Below are 18,560 nucleotides of genomic sequence, written 5' to 3'. Positions count from 1 at the left end.
CAGTGTTGAAATATAGTGACTGAGCATGTTAGCGTCAAGGGCCGTATTTTTGCGTGTGAATATGGACTGGCCCGGTTCCCTGCACCTCAGCAAATATCTCCCGCTTGCTGTCGCCCGGGCTCACTCGATAATCCAGAGCTTCTTACGCGACGGCCTGCCCCACATTCCTCGGCTCGTTTGTTCTTTAATCTCCAAAAGCAGGAATGCCGCAGTGCTCCAGCATCTTGTTGCTGTTTTATCAGCCGGGGATCCACTCTAAACTACAGCAAGGAGCCGCTAAGAGGGGCTTTATCGCCAAAGCGTTTACCCTCGAGGCGTTTTTTTTTCCAACGTCTCACAGAAGCAGAGGGAGCTGCCGCACGGAACCCACCGTACCCGATGCCTTGATCACTGCCATGTTAACTCCAATTGTGAGGAGGAAATACAAGGCCAGTTTGGGAAAGAAGGTCACAAAGTCAATCTGTCTTGCAGTAGCTGCACAATCGCACCCCCCCCCCCCCCCCCCCCCCCATTCCTCCACCAGCTGCAGCCAGACGCTGTGTCCCCAGCACAGCCGTCCAAGCCAAACACGGGCCCCTGTCAACACTGGCTGGCCGTGTGATTACACCGACTGGGAACGGGCCGGGAGCAGAATCAGCCCGGCTCTGTTATTTCAGCAGGTCTGGATTACAGAGTGGATCCCACTGCCAGGCCACCGCCCAACCCCCACTCCCACCGCCCCCTTATACAGTAGTCAGTCCGCAGCCAGTTTACTCTCAAACACCCCGGGGGGGGACTTAGTCTCTTGACCTGCGATGCTTTCTTTTTTTTTCTTTATGAAATATGCTACGCTGAAACAGATGTGTAGTGGAGGTGGGTGGGTGGTTGCGTAGGAGATGGGGGGGACTAAACAGTGGCAGGAAGAAGTTGATGTTTGTTTTATTTTAAAGAAGAGCCACCGGTCTGATCTCAACAGGATTTGCGCTGTGTCGTTGTGTTTCCTCCTGTTTGCCAACATTGCAAAACTTTGATCCATTGCGCCATGGCCCGTCACTCCATCCTCTTACCCCCGCTTCCCTGAGTCCATTTATTCTGCAATTCTGATATGACGGACCTTCATTTTCCCTAAGCCTGCCCTGGAAACAAGCCGACTGCTGATCAGTTAATCCAATCCAATGAATTAACGCAGCAGGCCTGTCAAAACATGGTAGTGCAGGAGAATAATCTTAAAGTAAGGTGCTTCCCTTTCATACTTTTGCAGTTTGGATAGAATTTCTCTAGGACCCGAGAAATAGACTTCAGAATCCACCCTGAGTTTGACTTCTGGTACTTTTCTGCAGAAACAAGAAAACATAGAAATTTTTTGGATGCTTTCACTCATTTCATCAACTGTAGCCTTTTGAGGGGTTGTTTTCGTTTTACTGTTTCCACAAACACCACTTGGTCTAGTTCCTCGAAGAATGCCTGAGGATAGTCAGGTAAGATCCACGACCCCAAGGTGTCCCATGAATTCTTCCCTCTGGAGGGACTGAAGCATTTATCCAGTTTTCTGATCACTTTTTCCGAGACATCATGTTTTCCTGGGTAAATTGTCCAGTTCTGAGTGACTACTCAAAGCATGCCTCACATGCCTCACCTGCACCCACCATATGGAAATAAACATCCACATCCTTCTCCAACAGAATGTTTTTTTTTTTCCCCATTTTAATCTTTTTTTTATGTGGTATTTACATTTTCCGGCATCGTAGCACACCAACAACAGCCTTCATTCTCATTCCTTGACTGCTGCCGCTGTTTACCTCCCAATTAGCCACCAAATCGACCGTTAATATTCATCTCCGACAACCCGGGGGTGATTGCAAACAAGACCAGTGGGGGCTCTGCACTCTCCTTCGACGCTTGAATGGCTCCGAACCTGAGGAGCCTGTTTTTTTATCACCTCAGCAACTTAAAAAGATTTAGCTAAAAGCCTGGACTGATGCAGCTGGGGGAGGAGAGGAGTGTGTTGGGAATTATTTTTTCAACCAACTTGTTTGGGACATTTGTCTTGGTTCACTTCTTCAAATTTGGCGAAACATTTTTATTCAGACCTAATGAGCAAAGGGTTTATTCCGTTTGATAAGGCAGAATGAAGTCTCTTTCTAGCATTAAAGCCAGAAGCTTTCTCACAGTTTCAGCACAAAATTTCTGAATTCAGTGGCCAGGGTTCAGAGTCATGATTTACCTCAGCATCTTGATGACCCAAGCAAATGAAATACAGTTTTGGCACAAACATCCGGTCAGAGGGCAGGGTGCTTTTATGCACCAAAAGGTCAGAACTGCTCCAAGGGCTTGAATTTGTCTTCAAACATTAGGGTTCACAGTCTCTTCACAAATTGACCAAATCTGTTCTCCACGGTCAAATGTCAAGGTCACCCAACCCCCACAATATCATCTTTGTCAACCTTATATTCCAGGTAATCCTCTTGGTCACTCCGTCAGACTTGGCTTATGTGTCCAATCGGCCAGCGGGATGACCTCATTCCATCCAAGTGGTGAAATTCAAGGTCACCGGCACCACACTAACCCAGCATAATTCTGTGCAGTTCTCTCGAGGGAATGTAATTAGATTTGGTTCAAAAGTTCACTTGCTCTCAAAATTGAACGGATTAGATTTGGCTCTTAAAAATAAGTCCGGTGTTACAACCATGAGTCAAGATATTGGCAGCGATCGATGATGTCACTTTGGCCATTCTGGACACACTGCTCGTGACATCGATGAAACCTTGGTGACACCTTGACCCTATACAGTTTAGCCCACTAAATTATCATTGGTTTATTCATTTACAGCGCGGCTTATCCGCAGCCAAGGGTTGTTAGAATGCTGGAACCAATCTCTACTGGGATAGGTCATTTGTACGACGAATAGAGACGTCCAACCACTGACTCAATCATTAAAACCCACAGACAATTTTCAATTTACTTGCTGACTGTTTTTGGACTGTCAGAGGCAAACGGAGAACCTTAGCAGGAGAACACGGGGAACCCAGAATGGGAGAACCAAGCTGGAATCAACTACAAAACTGGCTTGTTAAACAAGCGCAGTTTGAAACAGCAACTGGACTGCCGTCGTTGCCTACCTCACCTCCCGCCCTCCCTCCTTTTTTTCTCGACCGGAGCATGGATAATTTGATGAAGCCTGTTGAGCGCCGTGGGGGGGTGTGGGGGGGGGGGGTCCCAATCCACTGCATGAAGAGTCAAACAATAGGACACTGAGCTAATAGACGGCCCATTATCTGATAACCTCCCCTAGTAGCTGAGTCCATTTGGGAACAACACAGCGCTTCATCCGGGAAAGCTTCCACCAAGGAAGAAAGAAGAACGAATGACAGATCGACTCGGACCTGCAAATATTTCCACATCGCGCAGCAGTTGGCCCGTAACTGGATACTGAATAATGTGTTCCTCAATCACCGTTCTGTGCTCACGCCTGCCGAGGTGTTTTGTAAACGGCATGCCTCTCAAGGCGACTCAGTGCATATATATTACGTTATGTTGTCTGTGCATGAACCCCCCCCCCACTCCCGGCACGTTTTGATTTGTTATGAAAGGTCCGCCATCCATTGGCACTGAACCATGTGAAACACCAGACAGATAAATCTTTTTTTATTCGAAGGCCTGTCAGGCGAGCGTCATGCACTTAGAGAGGTGTTGCAATTCATGTAATTTATCACGACATCCCTGGCATAATTTGTTGAGGTCGATGGCCGCCGTGGGGCCGCTCCATTTGCCAAGTGAAATGTTCCATCAGGGGCGGACGTGCACGAGACCGCACGGAGCTTTGTTGAATGACAGCCCAGGATACAGTTAAAAAGACTTTGTTACAGAGGTACATGTTTTCCTTCTTGTCCCCCAGCACTAGTCCTGGTGGGAAATTTAATTGAGAATTTATTTATAGACATTATTGATTTCTGCAAACAGGTTTAGTTCCTTATTGATCCAATCATTGACTTCAACACTCAGGTTTATAGAAAAATCTGCTAAAAACCTTTACTTTTGCATTAGGATATTTAATTACATCTCAATCGGGGTGCTGCGATGACGGTTCAAGGTCACTGTTGGCGCACATTCACCCTCAACGTGATCCGCTTCAAAGGAATTTCATCCCAATCACACCCCATTGCATGGGGAACTGATCCGCGCTACCGAGTCGAATACAGCTCTTGCTGCCTCGAGGTTGCTGTCAGGGGTTGGATGCATGGCAACAGGACCTGATCAAAAAGAATGCATCTCTGTATCTGATCGGCCAGTACCGTCAGCCTCACCTCTTGTGTGCTTCCTGATGAGTTTGCATCTCTGACGGCCTCAGGGGCTAATATTTTAATACCAGCTAATATCGAGCGGCCGGGCCGTGGGAGCTTCAGATTGATTCTCAGATTGAGCGTGGCACACATCATTGAAGATCAATACATTCTACAGCTGGACTGATTGGTTTATCAGGGGGAAGCAGAGCCCCCCTCTGAGGCTTGATCACTTTCTGGTTGTCGCTAGTTATTTGACCTCTCATCTGTTTCTTTTGTGTGTGTGTCTGTGGTGTTCAGGTGGTCCTATGGTGTGTTGCTCTGGGAGATCTTCACTCTCGGGGGCTCGCCATACCCGGGGATCCCCGTGGAGGAACTCTTTAAGCTGCTGAAGGAGGGACATCGGATGGACAAACCTGCTAACTGCACCCATGAACTGTAGGTGATCCAGGATGTAAAGAAAACGGAAATGATTAGATTTTTAAAGTAAAACACAGTAAATTCTCCAAAGTGAGGAAGGGAAGCTGGAAACAAATGAGCAGATAAGCCTTAACCTTTGTATCTCATGATAATTTGGTTCTCAAGGTGCTACCATTGTCACAGATATACCCGCTTGCATTAGCCTGCCTGTTTAAGCTAGGAGCCAGGCTAATGCTACCTTCTTATTTATCATCCACATTCTCCAGGGCTTTTAGTGTTTGGCCAGATCCGCGCCTGCTAGCTTGACATCCCATTTGAGCCCAGAACAGATTTTTGGCAGCTGCATGCTGCATTCCAGTAAAGAGCATCGTAGTGTTTGTAGTGTAACATGAATACTGTGACACTCACTAGAATTTCATCAATTTTTTAATTGTTTTTTATTCTGATCACCTTCCAATAATCATAATGAAATCAATTGATCAGTGGAAAATGTCCCCAACGTCTGTCTGTGTTACATTCCAGGTACATGATCATGAGGGAGTGCTGGCACGCCGTGCCGTCCCAGAGGCCCACGTTCAGGCAGCTGGTCGAAGACCACGACCGGGTTCTATCAATGACCTCAACCGATGTAAGTTCCCCCGAATGCTACGGCCTACTGGTGAGATCGTCTGGCTAGCAGGGAAAGCTTTTTTTTAAAGATGCAATATCACTGAGGTTAATGGACAGCAAGAGGATTCCAGGCTGTGAACCAGTGGCTGGGCGGGTTCTCTCTGTTGTCCATCTAAATTGTCCGTAGGTGTGGATGAGAGACTAAGTGGTTGGATGTCTAAATGTGGTCCTTTGATTGACATGGGACAAGTCTGGGTTAAACCCCACCTCTCGCCACAGTCACAGCTGGGATTGGCTCTAGCCCACTCCTTGCCCCTAGAGTGGGGTATTGTCCAACTTGATCTGGGGTTTTTTTCTGCGTAAACCACTGGGAAGGGGGGAGGTTTTCTTCGGTGCTAAAAACCCCAGACTGACCTGTGCCCAACCCGTGACAGGAGTACCTGGACCTGTCGGTGCCCTTCGAGCAGTACTCGCCCACCTGCCAGGACTCCAACAGCACATGCTCTTCAGGGGACGACTCCGTGTTCGCCCATGACCCGCTGCCCGACGAGCCATCCCTCCCTAAGCAGCTACCGAGCAACGGAGTGATCAGGACATAAAGACCGGAGCTGGGTGGTGGCTGGGGGTCAGGGATGGGGGGAAGGGCTCATGGTGGGGGGCTTTGAACCCAAACTCCACCCTGCAACCCTCCTCTTCCTCTTCCTTCCTCCAGTTTCTAACCAATAATCACCCCCAGCTCCTCAAGTTATGGAACTCAGCATGCAATACTTCCACAGTGCTTCAATTCATCTTAACCCCCCTTCCTCAGCAGAGACTCTCGAAACATTGAAGGATTTTTTTTTTTTTTTTTTTTTTTTGCCATTTGAACCGTATTTGTGTTCCTCTTTTCAGAAAAGAAATTATATTTTTGTACTCGGGCCAGTTTTTTCTTATGGACGATCTGCAGGGGGGCGGGGGGACCATTCCGTGCCTACTGGGATAAATACAGCTTCAAAAAAAAAAAAAAAAAACTTTTTGAGACCGAACAAAAGACGGGGATGGAGGAGGAAGGGAAGCGAGGAAAGGGACGAGAGAGTCAGCAGTGGGGGAGGCGTCAAAGATGGCATCTTATTTCCTCGCCACGGGATGAAGCTCCAACCAATGCCGTTGCCGGACCATTTGGAAACCAGCCACGGAGGGGCTGGGGGGGGCGTGTTTACGTAACAGCCTGACAAACAGAACCCTAATTATCATCTTTGAGTCGTATCACAAGCAAAGCAATCGGTCGCCGCGCAACCTCCTCTTCCGATTTCAGAGAGCAAGTTTTTTTTTTTAATTTTTTTTTTATTTTAATGATTTATTGTAAATACACTACGGGCAGATTATGTATCATATTACCATGTACTACATCCTTTTTTTAAAACAAAAATAAATATAGGTTTGTTTGTTTTAGGATGGTTGCAATCTAGGAGAGACACTGTCACCAAGGTGCGAGGCGTTTAATTGTTACGTTTTTTTTTTTTTGTTTTTTTTTTTAGAGCAACACGGAGAGATTAAGAAAAAAAAATATTTGATTAATTAACCTGTATATTTGTAAAGATATTTATAGACTTAATATGTGATTCTCAAGTTTGAAAAGTTCTAGTTTAGGGGTTTAGTACACAGAAGACTTATTTTATTTCATTTGTTTTTTGTTTTTGTTTTTTCAGTAACTTATTTGTAAGACAGAACTGCAAAGTTATTTTTTCACACAACCGGCAGACATCTCTCTCTCTCTCTTTTGTTTTTCATCCACCTTTGTACTTTGTTAACAAGAATCCATACGACAGACAGAAGATGATTTCTTTTCCTGTAAGAGCGAGTGTTATCCAGCCATCGGGAGGGGGGGGGGGGGTCGTGAACTTAAGACTCCTGCTGAAATTTAAATAGATATTTTAATTTTAATTTTACTTGTATTTTGTTTTTGTTTTTTTCCTCACTAATGTTATAGTTCCGAAACGTTTGCCTCGCTGAAGCAACCGTTACCTCTTGCTGGGCAAGAAACGGCATCTCGTCACCGAGAGGCCTTTCAGCGCGGCTCAAACGCGCGAATTCACAGGCCGAACATAGAGAAAAAAAGCAGCTGTGAATGGCAGGCGGGGCCTTCAGGGACCTTGTCGTCCTGTTTGAAGGAAAGTCTCTGCACACAAAAAGGTGAAAACACGTGAATCAGATTTGCAAACTAAAATCAGATTATTTTAATGGTTAAACTTGACATTTCATCATCTCTACCAACTAAAAAGAACAAAATCCGGCACTGCCCTTCCTATTTCATGGTAAAAACGAAATGGAAAGTGAAGTGTTTTTTTCTTCCAAACGGGGGGCCCCTGAAGGCAACGCGCACTCGCATGGCAAACCATGGGTCACAGGGTCGACGTGCGTGTGGCACCAACGCACCCCTGACTTGCGTGCACGCACACAAGCTGTTGTACTTTCGTGTTTCAAAACCACCACCGCCACCCTCAACCCCTCCTGGTTGTTGCCTCTGCAACATTGTTGCTCTTTCAGTATTAAAACTGACATGAAGGCAAGTTGTGCAACTTGGAAAGCACAGCAACAAATGAAAGCATATATATATATCGTTTATATGTATATATATTCATACATTTATATCTATGTCTATATAGATATAGATATTGATCAGTTAAAGGAGGTTCTAAACTCTTTCTTTTCGAGAAAAAAAAAGTGCCAAATTAGTCTTAAAACACAGTCTGTTTCACTGAGTCGTCGAGATGTTTGACCCTAAAAGGCAGGATAGCTTATTGGGATAATATTTCCAAAAAATAAGCTAGAAATTTCCTTGAAATTTGCAAGAAATTCTCTTAAAACCTGCAAGAAAATTTGAAAAAAAAAATCCCATGAAATTTCGTAAAACAGATTCCCTTAAAAATCCACAAGAAACACAATTGTAATAGCAAACGGTTGAAATCTTTGGAGAAAAAAAAAAGAATAACGTTACTGGCCATGCAAGAAGAAATTGTAACATTTTCCAGTGCAGACATACAAGTGTTAATAGAAGTCTGCCCCCTCCAAAACCCCTATTGATGATTGGACAGTCATTGAAAACGGAAACGTGTTGTCAAGAGGCACTCAAGGGTCTAGAAGCTTGATTTACTCGCTGCTAAATGAAAACCAGGGGAAATGCTTGACTTTGCAACGGCCTTATTACAGTGTAATTAATGTTGTAATTACCCAGCGAGACGGTGAGAGTACTTAATTAAACCCCTCCTACACTCAGAGTACTTAAAGTGTAAATGTTGGTATTTAATTGTATCACTACACCAGTTTTGTTTTTAGTTTTTTTAAATCCATCAAATTAATGGTACTTTTAAACATAATGATGATTTTTTTTTTTTTTGCATAAACAGAAAAGAGGCCTTTGTAAAGTGAAGTTGTTTATTTTTATTTCTTTCTCTGCAACCTTTTCACTGTTGCTGTCAGTTCTGACCCCATAAAATCTACAAAGTGCCTGAAATAATCCGCTGAGATTTATCTGTTCAGTTTAATCATTTTGAATGTAAGAAAAAAAATTAAATAAAAGCCAAAAAAATCTAAATCTACATAAGAACCGAAAGAACAGAACTAAAGAGGCACTTGTTTTAAAGAGTGGATGGTTTTAATTTATTCTTCCATGCTGTGTAAAAGCTTTCCCTATGGTGAGAGTATTTATATTCTTAGCTACCTGCTTTTTATCCTCCATGTTGTTGTTCTTTTTTTTTTTTTGTTTTTTTTTTTTTTTTGTTTTGTTTTGGTTTATTTTGTTCATGAAAGAGCCAGATGATGAAGATGCTGTAGTTGTTAACTCAACGCTAAAGCCCCCCTCAATTTGCTGTCGGCTTAATTTATCCTGTATATTTTTTTTTTGTTTTGTTTTTTTGCTTTTTAAGCTATCTAGGATGTTTCCGGTCTGTTAGCTACTCTTTTTATTTTTGATTTAAATATCGCTGTTCTCTGTCTTCCTGTCTCAAGTTCTGATGGACATGTTGTTTCTGTCTTAATGAAATGCTGTAAAAACTCGTGACCCGGGAAGGAAATCGCAACCGACTGATGCTTTTAAAAAAAAATATATATATATATATATTTTCAAAAATCAAAGGTGGCCATTTTGGCTCAAAATTAGACTAGAGTTGTTCGACGAGGTACGGAGGCCACACTGAGGTAGGGAAAAAAATCAGAGATGAGAATGAAGTTGACACAAATATTTTTGAGAATTTGCAATATTTCAAGAAAAGCAGGATTGTATGAGAATAATTTCTCAAATTGAAAAAATATGAATGCAATAAAATTGTAAAGAAATTTTGGGGTAAAGTGCCCAGTGACAGCTGTTTGTTGTTATGCTTAAACTGAATTCAATTTAAGCTAATTTAATCCAGTGTTTTCCCTCTAAATGACCATCTGTTGTTATCATATTATGACAAGGCTGAGACTTCATTCACTCATCGTTTTTTTTTTGTTGTTTTTTTTATCCTCACTGTAGTCCAGATGCCACGTCACACTGTTTGCTTTTGTTTTGTTTTTGATTCTGTTTTTTTTTTTTTTACACCGGGCATAAAGCTAATTTTCACAATAAAACATCAAAATGCAATCAATCGCTGGATACTGTCGTTTCCCAGGTGTTTTTTGGGGAAAAAAATTAAAACTGCAATCAAAACCCACCTAACCAGAAAAAAAATGTAATCAAATCAAATATGTAGAAACAAAACCATGAGGACCTGCAAGTCAGTCACGAAAACTCCAATAAGATAATGCTTGTTTTCTGAACGCTAATGGGATTTGATCACTTAAAGTTGGATTTCCGGTAGCTTGCAGTTGTTTATTGACTTTGAATATAGATTTCACTGCTTTGGCCCCGCCGCTTTATTTTGATAATCCCATAAAAATATCCAACACTGAATGAAAGAGAAGGGAAGTCATTTGAGCCAGAAGTTGCTTTATGCTGAGATGGAATCGATCACTTGACTTAGTTTTCCAGACTTCTCAGGAGAGAAACTGATTTTAAGCACCCATTTTATTTTAACCCGACACATTTCCATTGATTAGGAATCCAATATTTGGTGTAATATATGAATTAATATTTAATGAATATGCTATAAGCTTTTTTGGTCACATAATTGTTCAAATACATTATTCTTATCATCAAATACAAATTTTATTCTACAAATCAGTGTTCTATCAACATGATCGATCATGATTTTCTTGAGATCAGCCAACAAGGTGTTAACAGTTGAGACAAGTTGAAAAATTAAGCACAAATTATTGATTACCTAGAACTATTGATCACCTGGATCATATTTTTTAAACAGGATGAATAATTAGCAATGATTCAAGCGTCAAATTTGCCACAGGGCTGATCAGTGAGATTAATGATGCATATATTTCTGACATGAAAATAAAAATGAAATAGTATTAGCTGTCCAGTAATCCTGCATAGGTTTTGCTTTCCGGTCACCACGTCATTCTAGAAGAATTTTTGGTAAATGCAAAACTACAGAATGACTGCAATTCATGGGGAGACGTAAAGCTGAAGGAGATTTAAAGAAACACTCCTTCCAGGAGAGTCTGATGCTTCTTTGTGATGCGGCGTTGACAGTAAAAATGAATACATTTGAAAAGCTAGTTCAAATAACAAATAAAGTAAAATGATATAATTATCACGAAAAATGGAGCTTTGTTTTCTTGAAATGGTGAGAGAATCGGCTCCCCATCAAGACAAAACTAGGAAAAGGAGATGTTTGTAGAAATGGGTGATTCGGCTTCCGTACATTACAGCGTCTGATGTGTCAATTTTTTTTTTGTTTGTTTGTTAGGTTTTCTCCTGTTTTCATTTTGGCTTCAGATTGATTTTATTCTTTACAAATAGAAAATTAGGAAATAAAGAAAAGCTTTTCTTTATTTTTTTTTCCTGTCTATCACAAGTAATTTATTCTTCCTCACTTCTGTGCATAACATAGAAAAGTGGAACTAACCATTTTGTGATTTTTTTTTAATTTTTTTATTGTTATTATTTGTAATTCAGCTAATTGTTTCCATGTAGCTGTTTTTAATTGTGATTAATCTCCTCTAACATTCCATCAAAACAGCCCCCAGGGCTAAAAATCCCCACTGGGGGAGAAAAAGAAAATATCACATCTCTCTCTCTCTCTTTATTTATCCGTCTCTGTCTCTCTCTGTGCCTAGCAAACTATGCTGTTGGGAGGGTTTTCAATAAACACTTTATAATAGCCTTGGCTGTCAGCACAGCGTCTGTCCACTGTTAGTGCGGAGGAAAGAAAAAAATACAAAATCAGCCATTGTTGTTATTCCCGGCCAAGGTATCGGCAACTTCTGGGGTTTGTTGTTATTTATGTGAGACTGAGATATGACAAAACACACAAAGACCATTTCTGTTTGTCCTGACTCTTGATTTGTTTCGTCTGCAGGGTATTCTGAGGTTAATGAGTGGAGGGGCGGGTTAATTCAGCGCTCTACATGTTTCTCTAGACCTCCTTTAGACCAGGATTGAAGCTTTAACCAAAAAAATGTCCTCTGCACAACAACTTTACGTTATAATGCATAAATAAAGCAGTAATAAAGTCCTTATATTCGTACGTCCAGGAGCTGCAGGGAGATTTTCATCTTTCGTGGATAATCAGTTCCCGCTGCTACAGCACACAGACACACACACACACACAAACACAGACAAACATGGAGTTAGCAACACATCAACAGAACAAAGCTACAAATGCTGGATGGTACCAACATGAGTCTTAGCATTGAAGTTAAATTGCAAGATGCTGGAATTAGCAGATTTCACGGGCTGCTTCATGTCGCCAGTGAAGCTCTGACACCTTTGGACTCTTTGGTTTTTGGATGACGGGGGGAAGATGGAGAATCTTGAAACCTGTGCGTACTGGACAAATCTGTTGATATCAATAAACAATTAGCATATAGGTTCAGTCTGCAGCTGCCATCACCGGTGGTTCTGGTTCTTCAGATTGGCTGCCTGACTGTATCGAATCTTCTTGTTCTCCACATAACCGGGTTCCCCTCGAGTCACTCGATGTGAATGTTTAGTTGCCGGGAGATATGAAGCGTTTGGGATGTGATTGACAGATGATCTTTTGGCAAGAACCGCCATTTAAACTGAGGGTTTTCATGACGTGAACAATGTTCTTCACATGATTGATGAGGAATCCAAACAGGGTGTTTGGTCCATCTTGGGTTCCTAAAACAAATGACTTCCGGTGGGTTTGCAAAGTCGCCACAGCAACAAATACCACCAAAAACAAAACCTTGCTCTAGAGTCCCCATTCAAAAATCAGAAAATGATTTGGAACCAGTCCACCGCCGTGTTTTCCCGCAAAACAGTCGTGTCCCTGAACACCTCATTTCTGCTCATTTCATTCCTGTGGCATTTTGGTCTCCATGTTGGCAAGCGGGAGTTTATTACATGCAAATGAGCAGGTGACATCATCACCGACCTACGAGTCGGGCTCTCGCCGGGCCTGAAGCGCGGTGACGTGGCGACACCGGTGCGTGACGGCGCCGGCTGCACCCCCTCCCCTCACGCCGCCTACTCCACCTCAACACCCCCACTCCCCCTTTGAATCCCGGCCTAGCGGCGCTTTTTTATTTCCTGTTTATTCTGTGGCACATTGAACAAATTAGCCCCTTCATAGCATCTTAACTGCTCCTTAACCGTGGAAAGTCTTGCCCCACCACCACCACCACCCCTCTTTTCGCAAAGCGGAGTACACGCCCTCCGTCGTCGTTCCTCCGGCTACACTTTTTCTTTCCAAGCAGTTACTGAAGCCACTCAGCTCGGGTGGAAGAGAGAGAGAGAGAGAGAGAGAGAGAGGGTTCTATGTTCTGGGGCTTTTGGAACCCGGCCCAGCTCAAGTGCGTCCCGAGGGGAACATCCTGCCCCTGGATGGAACTTCCTCGGCGGGCTGAAGTGGCCCATTCACCGGAGCCTTGTAGGAGGAGGGGGGGCTTGTTTTTGCTGCTAAATGGATGTTTCTGTTTCGGAGGTGTTTGCGCTGGCGGACGCTTTTCCACCCCCGCTATCCTCCCTCTCTGCCTCCCGCCTCTTTTTCTCCTTCCCTTCACCCGCTCAACCCCACCCCGCAACCTTGGCTACCGTTCGTCAAAACCGTCTTCGCTGCACCGACGTCTAACCTTTAAATCAACCCCCCAACCCCTGCCTGACAGGAGGAGGTGGAGGTACCAGAGGAGGAAGGGCTCCACACTTGGTATTTATAAACCCGCATCGACCCCAGAATTGAGGTTCTAAATGTTGAAGACGGGGTTCTGTCTGGCTGTTCAGGTGAAGCCAACACTCAATGAACCTCCATTCTAGATTGTTTTCTGTTTTTTATTTGGGGAAAACCCCGGGCACGCTGAGCTCCCTCCGCAGCTCGCCCTCCCGTGCGTTTACTGTTCCATAAATTATGACTGAAAAAGAAAAAAGAAGTAAGACGTGATTTGATTTTCCCTAATGCTTCTGGAAGGTTTTCCCGCTCCAAACTAGAGAAACGTGCCGTTGATTGAGTTAAAGTAATTACCCGTCATCAACTTGAGTCTGTTTCAATTACGCAGCCCGAAACCACACACACACACACACACACACTCACATACACACACACTCTTTAAAACAACCGGCTTTGCACCCAACCCCTCCAATCGAGGGTCATTACATCTAATTTGCAGATAATCAGTGTTTTTCCAGCATCAGCACCGACAGGTTGTCGCATCATTCTGCAGCATCAGATTCATCACCGATTTAACCGGATGGAGAGAACGAGAACGGGTACGAGAATGTGCAACATCGAACAAAGAGGAGGAAAGAGCGGGGGGCTCATATTTGTGTAGGAATTTTAATAATGTTTTGGGGAAAAATAAATGCAGGGTTAAATTAAACCGGTTGGACTCCAGGTTGATCTGGAGAACGTTAAGTTGGCACATTGGAGAACACCGTAAAGCGGAAACAATGGACAATGGAAGTTGAAAAAGGGTTGAATGTTCCATCGTCCTTTCAGACTGGAAATGTCGTAAAGCGCGGTTGTTTTCCTTTAGTGTGTGGATACACTTTAGATTCTTCCCACAAAACAAACCTTTTTTTTTTTTTGTCTTCCTTATCTCAGTCAGCGTCTGTGTTCACCGCCTTCGCTCCAGTGTTCGATAGAAATATCAGATGTCACACAAACTGATATCCGTAGAACGTGGACCGGGAACTGAAAGGAGGAAGCAAGTATTTCCTATGATCTCTGGTTCTGTATGTTCTGTCATTGGAGGTTTTGTAAGTTCTATATTCTCTGTGCCTGGATGTTCCTTCGCCCTGTATGCTCTATGTTCTGTATGTTCTCTCTCCCAACATCTCCAAAAAAAAAAAAAACCCCGCCACCCAACCCCCCTTAGTGTATTGCTGTATTGATGTTATTTTCATAGATGCACAATTAACTGCATTCTCATTGCATATATATTTATATGTGTATGTGCAGATATATATGTACATGTACAGATGTACAATATATTATCACAGTCTGATTATTAGATTTTTAAGATCTTTAGATTAGATCTTCAGATGCTTACGTTCATCCTTCAATTGGCCTTTGGGTGCAAATGAAGTGATTCGGTTTCCACTTCTAATATTCCCTGGTTCTGTGCATTCCATTCTCCCCAATTCTGTCTTTTCTGACTCCAAATGTTCTTTATCCCCTGATTCTGTATGTTGTGTGTTATCTGTTTCTGTGTTCTGTTTTCCTCGTACGCTGTATGTTTGTTCCTCGGTACTGCACATTCCACGGGGCACAGTTAAATTTCCGTTTCATGTTTTATTTTGGTAGTCCCCTTTCTTACCTCGCATCCTGTCTGTTCATCGTCCTCACCTGTGGATGATCAGTCCTCGTCAGAACGTCCCGTTCCCGGTTTGTTTGTCCAATCGGCCCTCAGTCGAGTCAAACTTTGGTTCCGCTTTCTGCTGTACTGGGATTTTCAGGCCTGGCCATTTTGAAGTTTTACTGTGAACTTGCTGAAAAAAGTGAACAGATCTATTCAGCTGAACATGAAGCTGACCCATAGGTCACAGGAGAAACGCCTGGACCGAGGGAGATGATAGAAGGCCGGCAGGAACTGCGGCACAAACCAGCGCCTTCATCTCGAGGCAGATGGACCACAGACCGGAGGTCCGGCCCGAAGATGCTGTCGCTGACCAGGTTTGTCCTGCTGTCACCATCGGGAGCTTGGGCACATGTCAGGATGTGATGGAAAATGCAATCGGCGTTCTGGATTATATTTACATTACATTGCAGTAATTTGGCAGACGCTTTTATCCAAAGCGTCACCGAAGATCCGAAGTCGGAAGACAGAAGTGACCACTCTACCAAATAGCCATCTCAGAACCATATACACATGTGATATCACATGTATGTATCACAAGATGATGCCGTTCCGGAAGCTTTGACAGCTAGGATTGTTCTACAGGCAAAATTTGGGCTGATCCAGCGCTAGCAAAGAGGACCCAGGGGAAAAAAAAATGTTAACTAATCAAATGAGATCACGGGGCCGGTGTTAACGCACAAGGAACTAGCAATGGTGTCAGAATGGTGGTGACTGTAGATTAGCCACATTAGCTTTTCTATGCTATCCTATCTGCTCGATGCCTCCATGGTTTTATACCATCCAGAGCAAAGTTTTCTGCAGTGCTAAATTTGAAAATGTGATTTTTAATCCAGTGGGGGGAAGGGCATTTACATCATTGAAATGAATACAAATTTAAAAAGAGAGGGAACTCCTGCACTCTCGCTCCATGGGGGTTTTAGCATCTGTTTGATTTGACGTTCAAAAAGGTGTCCAGAGCAGACAGGGTAAGAGAGGAGTCATGGAGCGGAGGCTTTCTGGAGGATTCCACATGAATCCAAACGGCCCGAGCCAAAGGGCCTCACTGGAGCTGAAGAGCTCGGCCATTTTTATCGCCATCTGGCTTCATCTTCTGCCAAGGAGCACTTTAATTGTTTCCCATTTCGGTCGAAGCTGCCGAGCGTCAGGCGTTCCAGTATATACAAACTGTCGCCCTCCCTCCTCCTTTCACAGACCTGAAAATAATTGCAACTTTTACTTTTAGCCTGGATTTAGAAACGGGGTTTGATGTGGCGTGTTTGTACAGTTTGAAGTTATTTTGGGGGGAAATCAAAGATGGCTGCAGGGACCTCTGGCTGTTTGTCCTGTCATATGTGGCAGCGGTTTTTAACGAGTGAGTGTGTCGGTCCTGGGTCTCCAGTGATAATGTATGTGTGTGCATGCGTTCCTGAAACTGGACCTTGGTATGTTGTCACTGTAAGTGTGCCAAATCAGCGATTAACCGTGCTCCCTCGGAGACAGGCGTGTCATCAAGTGACACTCGGCAACAGGTGTGCGTAAAACTATCCGGGCTTCAGTGTTCCTCAGAGGAAAAACCATGCCGGAATAGACACGGCGAGGGCCGATGGCGGTTTGCGCAGTGGCGTGGATGCATCTGTGACGGCAGGCTCCATCTTTGGAGCATCAGTCAAGAGGACAGCATTTGTTTTTCTTGCGATCTCCATGGATTATTAAATGGCAGGTAAAGTCAGTGATCAAATTGTCATAACTACTACGAGCTCTATAATCCCAGATCTGTAGATAAACCTGGTTCTGACCTCCTGCCTGTCAGTCAGCCGATCCAATAAGTTATACAGCATCAGAATCAGCCCCTTGACTACACCTCATTCCCCTCGCCAAACGTTGGTCTTTTTGACACATTTGACACAGGAAGTCCTCGGCTACAGTAGCAAGGAAACTGGTGGTCATACTGGTCCTGCCTAAAGCAGTTTCCCTTGAGATTTGGAGTATTAAAACAGTATTATGAAAGTATCCCTCAGTCCATTTAGTGATGAAAGTAGTGCTTGGTCTGCTCAGATGTGATATTTGACGTTACTGAAATACAAGCGACAAATGTGTTTAAAATGCACGTGGCTGTTAGGTGTTCATCACCCTGAACCGCTTCTCGGGTTGCTCAAACACATCGGTGTTTGGTCTGGAGTCGATGTAAACGGACATGAACCAAGCAATGCAATAAGAACTGAGTACTTCATTGTCTGTAGTGCCTGTCCTGCACTCCAGGTTGGGTTGGGCATGAACCAATTCCAGCTGACATTGGAGGCGTGAGGCCGGGTTAAAACTGAACAGGTTACCTGTCAACTCTTGACTCCCATTCGCACCTATGGACGACTTGGAGAGTCTCAGTGAACCAGCTGACTATTTTTTGGACTCTTGGCAGAACCAGGAAAGCATGAAGGTTTGATACAGAGAGAATTAGGAAGGAGGTTAAATGTTATACCCTGTGCAATGTCGGACCCCCCAGCCCCCAACGGAATCATCAGAATCCCCGAACACCTGTAACACGAAACATTTTACCTGGATAAGAATCGATACTTATGATTAAACGTACTTTTTTTAATTTCCCTGTCGTAAGATGAGTCATGTTTTGCACGAGTGAATATGTAGTGTGTATTTTTTTTTTGTTTGTTTTTTTGGAAGAGAAATTACTTCAGAAACACTTGAAAGAAAAAAAAACTACATTGAACACATCATTCTGTTCACAGCAGTTAAATGTCACCGATTTCACAGTGTTTGTACTTCGAGACAGAAGTAGCGTATAACTCTCAACTCCCCCACGTCCCGAGGGGAACCGAGAAGCGCACCCCTGTCAAAATGTTGGACGCCACTTCAAACCAGAGGCATTTGGAGCAAATTTTTAGAAATCGGTTTCACACATCTGTGCTGATCTGCAGCCGCAACTGCACGTCTTTCCCCCGCAGGCCAGCTGGGAAACAATTACCGCGACACATTTACGGCTTAGCGTCGGGTCGCCAGGCGACCACCCCGCCCCCAGGACCAGAGCTGGAAAAGCCCTGTCCAGATTCACCCACTGCAACGTGGGCAGGACTTGTTTCTCTGCAACCAGTGGGAGGCGGGAGAAAGTCAAGCTGGAGTTTTTCCATATATTTTCAAGGGAAGGGTGACATACAGTGGACCTGAGAGTGTGTGTGATAAAATGCAGTCCTTACTCATTTATCTGTTTGACTTTTGTCCATCTCTGCAGCCATGACGCCAGAGAGCCATTCCATGTCCATCCTGAACAAGCGGGACATTTTTGGCAACAGTATATTTGTGTTGACTCGTGACATGATAGTCATCGATTCGCGCCGTTAAGAAGCTGCAATGCTAGGCGATTAGCATCATCTGTGGTCGGCCGCC

The 18,560-nt window shown here is 43.8% G+C and overlaps 1 protein-coding gene across 3 annotated transcripts in view; it reads left to right on the top strand.

Annotated features, from left to right (window-relative positions):
• The window catches only part of fgfr3 (fibroblast growth factor receptor 3), a 43,014-nt gene extending 37,033 nt beyond the window's left edge, over positions 1-5,981 (top strand). For all 3 annotated transcript variants that reach the window (XM_086152292.1, XM_086152281.1, XM_086152272.1), the window contains 3 exons: positions 4,560-4,697; positions 5,202-5,307; positions 5,723-5,981. In XM_086152292.1, coding sequence (XP_086008418.1) covers positions 4,560-4,697; positions 5,202-5,307; positions 5,723-5,887 — 409 coding nt within the window. In that variant the 3' untranslated portion in view covers positions 5,888-5,981. The remainder of the gene's footprint in view (positions 1-4,559; positions 4,698-5,201; positions 5,308-5,722) is intronic.
• Positions 5,982-18,560: the final 12,579 nt, after the last annotated feature.

Source organism: Fistularia commersonii, chromosome 1, assembly GCF_037954325.1.
Source record: "Fistularia commersonii isolate RoL2024-O1a breed Wild chromosome 1, RoL_Fcom_v1.0, whole genome shotgun sequence".
In the NCBI taxonomy this organism is placed as follows: Eukaryota; Metazoa; Chordata; class Actinopteri; order Syngnathiformes; family Fistulariidae; genus Fistularia; species Fistularia commersonii.
The sequence above is the reverse complement of the archived record's forward strand: the minus strand, read 5'-3'. Positions and strand labels throughout refer to the sequence as shown.